Raw genomic sequence first — 1,332 nt, 5'->3', positions numbered from 1 at the left:
CAAGCCACCCCAAAACCCCCTCCCAAACCCCCCCCAGGAGCCCAACAACCTCAAGGCCCGCAACTCCTTCCGCTACAACGGATTGATCCACCGCAAAACCGTGGGCGTGGAGCCGGCGCCGGACGGGAAGGGGATCGTGGTGGTCCTCAAGAAACGCTCAGGTGGGTTCACCCCCCCCCCCACGGCCTTTAGGGGAACCCCAAATTCCCCGAGAAACCCCCCAAAAATCTCGTTTTCGTCCCGCTCAGGTCAGCGCAAGCCGGCCACGTCGTACGTGCGCGTGCGGATCCGCCGCGACGCCCGCGGCTCCCTGCGCAGCCTGAGGCACCTGATCAGCAAGAACAGATACAGGAGGGACCTGCGCATGGTGAGGGGCTCCCCGAAATCCGGGGAGGGGCTCCCCGAAATCCACAAACCCCAAAAACGCCGGGGAGTTGTGAGGTTTGGGCTGCGAAAGCCGTGGAGGAGTGCAAAGCCTTATTGGAGAAAGATGCAAAAATTTGGGGTAACCCCAAAATTGTGAGGACTTCAAAATTTGTGGGTGTGATAACAGAGGAAGGCGCCCCGAGCTTCACAAGCTGAGGAGGGGTCCCCAAAATTAGAGGAGGTTCTAAACACCCCAAAAAACTTGCAGAACTTCAAAAATGTCTTGGAGGGGCTTAAAACTCCTGGGAGGGAGTTTTGGGACCCCCTCAAAACTGTGGGTCATCCCCAAACTTAAACTGGGATAATTTAGGGTGTGCTCCCCCCATGTCCACGGTTATTTTTTATTTTTGGGGTGCTAAACTCTTTGATTTTGTCCCCTCCAGGCCGCTCTGCGCCGGGCCAGCGCCATCTTGCGCAGCCAGAAGCCCGTGGTGGTGAGGAAGAAGAGGGTGAGGGCGGCCAAGGCCCCGTGAGCAAAATCAGAAATAAAATGTCTGAACAACCTCCAGAGTCTGCGCTTTATTTTGGGGAAGGGAACCTGAGGAATTCAGGGGCACATTGCCTCTGTTTTTTTGTCTTTTCCTGCCTTTTTTGGGGGGGAAATTTCCCCCAAATCCTCACCAGGGCTCTGGGGTCTCCAGTCCAACCTGAACCCCCTGTGACCCCCATGAACCCCCAGACCCCAAACCTCCAAACCTGGCCTTTTTCCCTCACGTTTCCTGCCCTTTTTCCCCTCAATTTTTCTGCCACTTTTCCCCCTTTCCGCCATCTTTTCTCCCCTCACATTTCCCTTTTCCACCGTCACATTTTCCCCCTTTTCTCCCCTCACATTTCCCTCATTTTCCCCTCACATTTCCCCCCTTTTCTCCCTCAAATTTCCCCCCTTTCTCCCCTCACATTTCCCCC

General features: G+C 55.6%; 1 protein-coding gene across 1 annotated transcript in view; it reads left to right on the top strand.

Moving 5' to 3' along the window:
* The window catches only part of RPL28 (ribosomal protein L28), a 2,154-nt gene extending 1,224 nt beyond the window's left edge, over positions 1-930 (top strand). Inside the window, exons 3-5 of the mRNA XM_041465805.1 lie at positions 38-161; positions 249-367; positions 810-930. Of these exons, the coding sequence (XP_041321739.1) occupies positions 38-161; positions 249-367; positions 810-899 (333 nt within the window). The 3' untranslated portion in view covers positions 900-930. The remainder of the gene's footprint in view (positions 1-37; positions 162-248; positions 368-809) is intronic.
* Positions 931-1,332: the final 402 nt, after the last annotated feature.

The sequence above is a fragment of the Pyrgilauda ruficollis genome, unplaced genomic scaffold, assembly GCF_017590135.1.
Source record: "Pyrgilauda ruficollis isolate IOZ18807 unplaced genomic scaffold, ASM1759013v1 scaffold1919, whole genome shotgun sequence".
NCBI classification, from domain to species: domain Eukaryota; kingdom Metazoa; phylum Chordata; class Aves; order Passeriformes; family Passeridae; genus Pyrgilauda; species Pyrgilauda ruficollis.
Note: the sequence above shows the minus strand (reverse complement) of the source record. Positions and strands in the feature narration are given on the sequence as shown.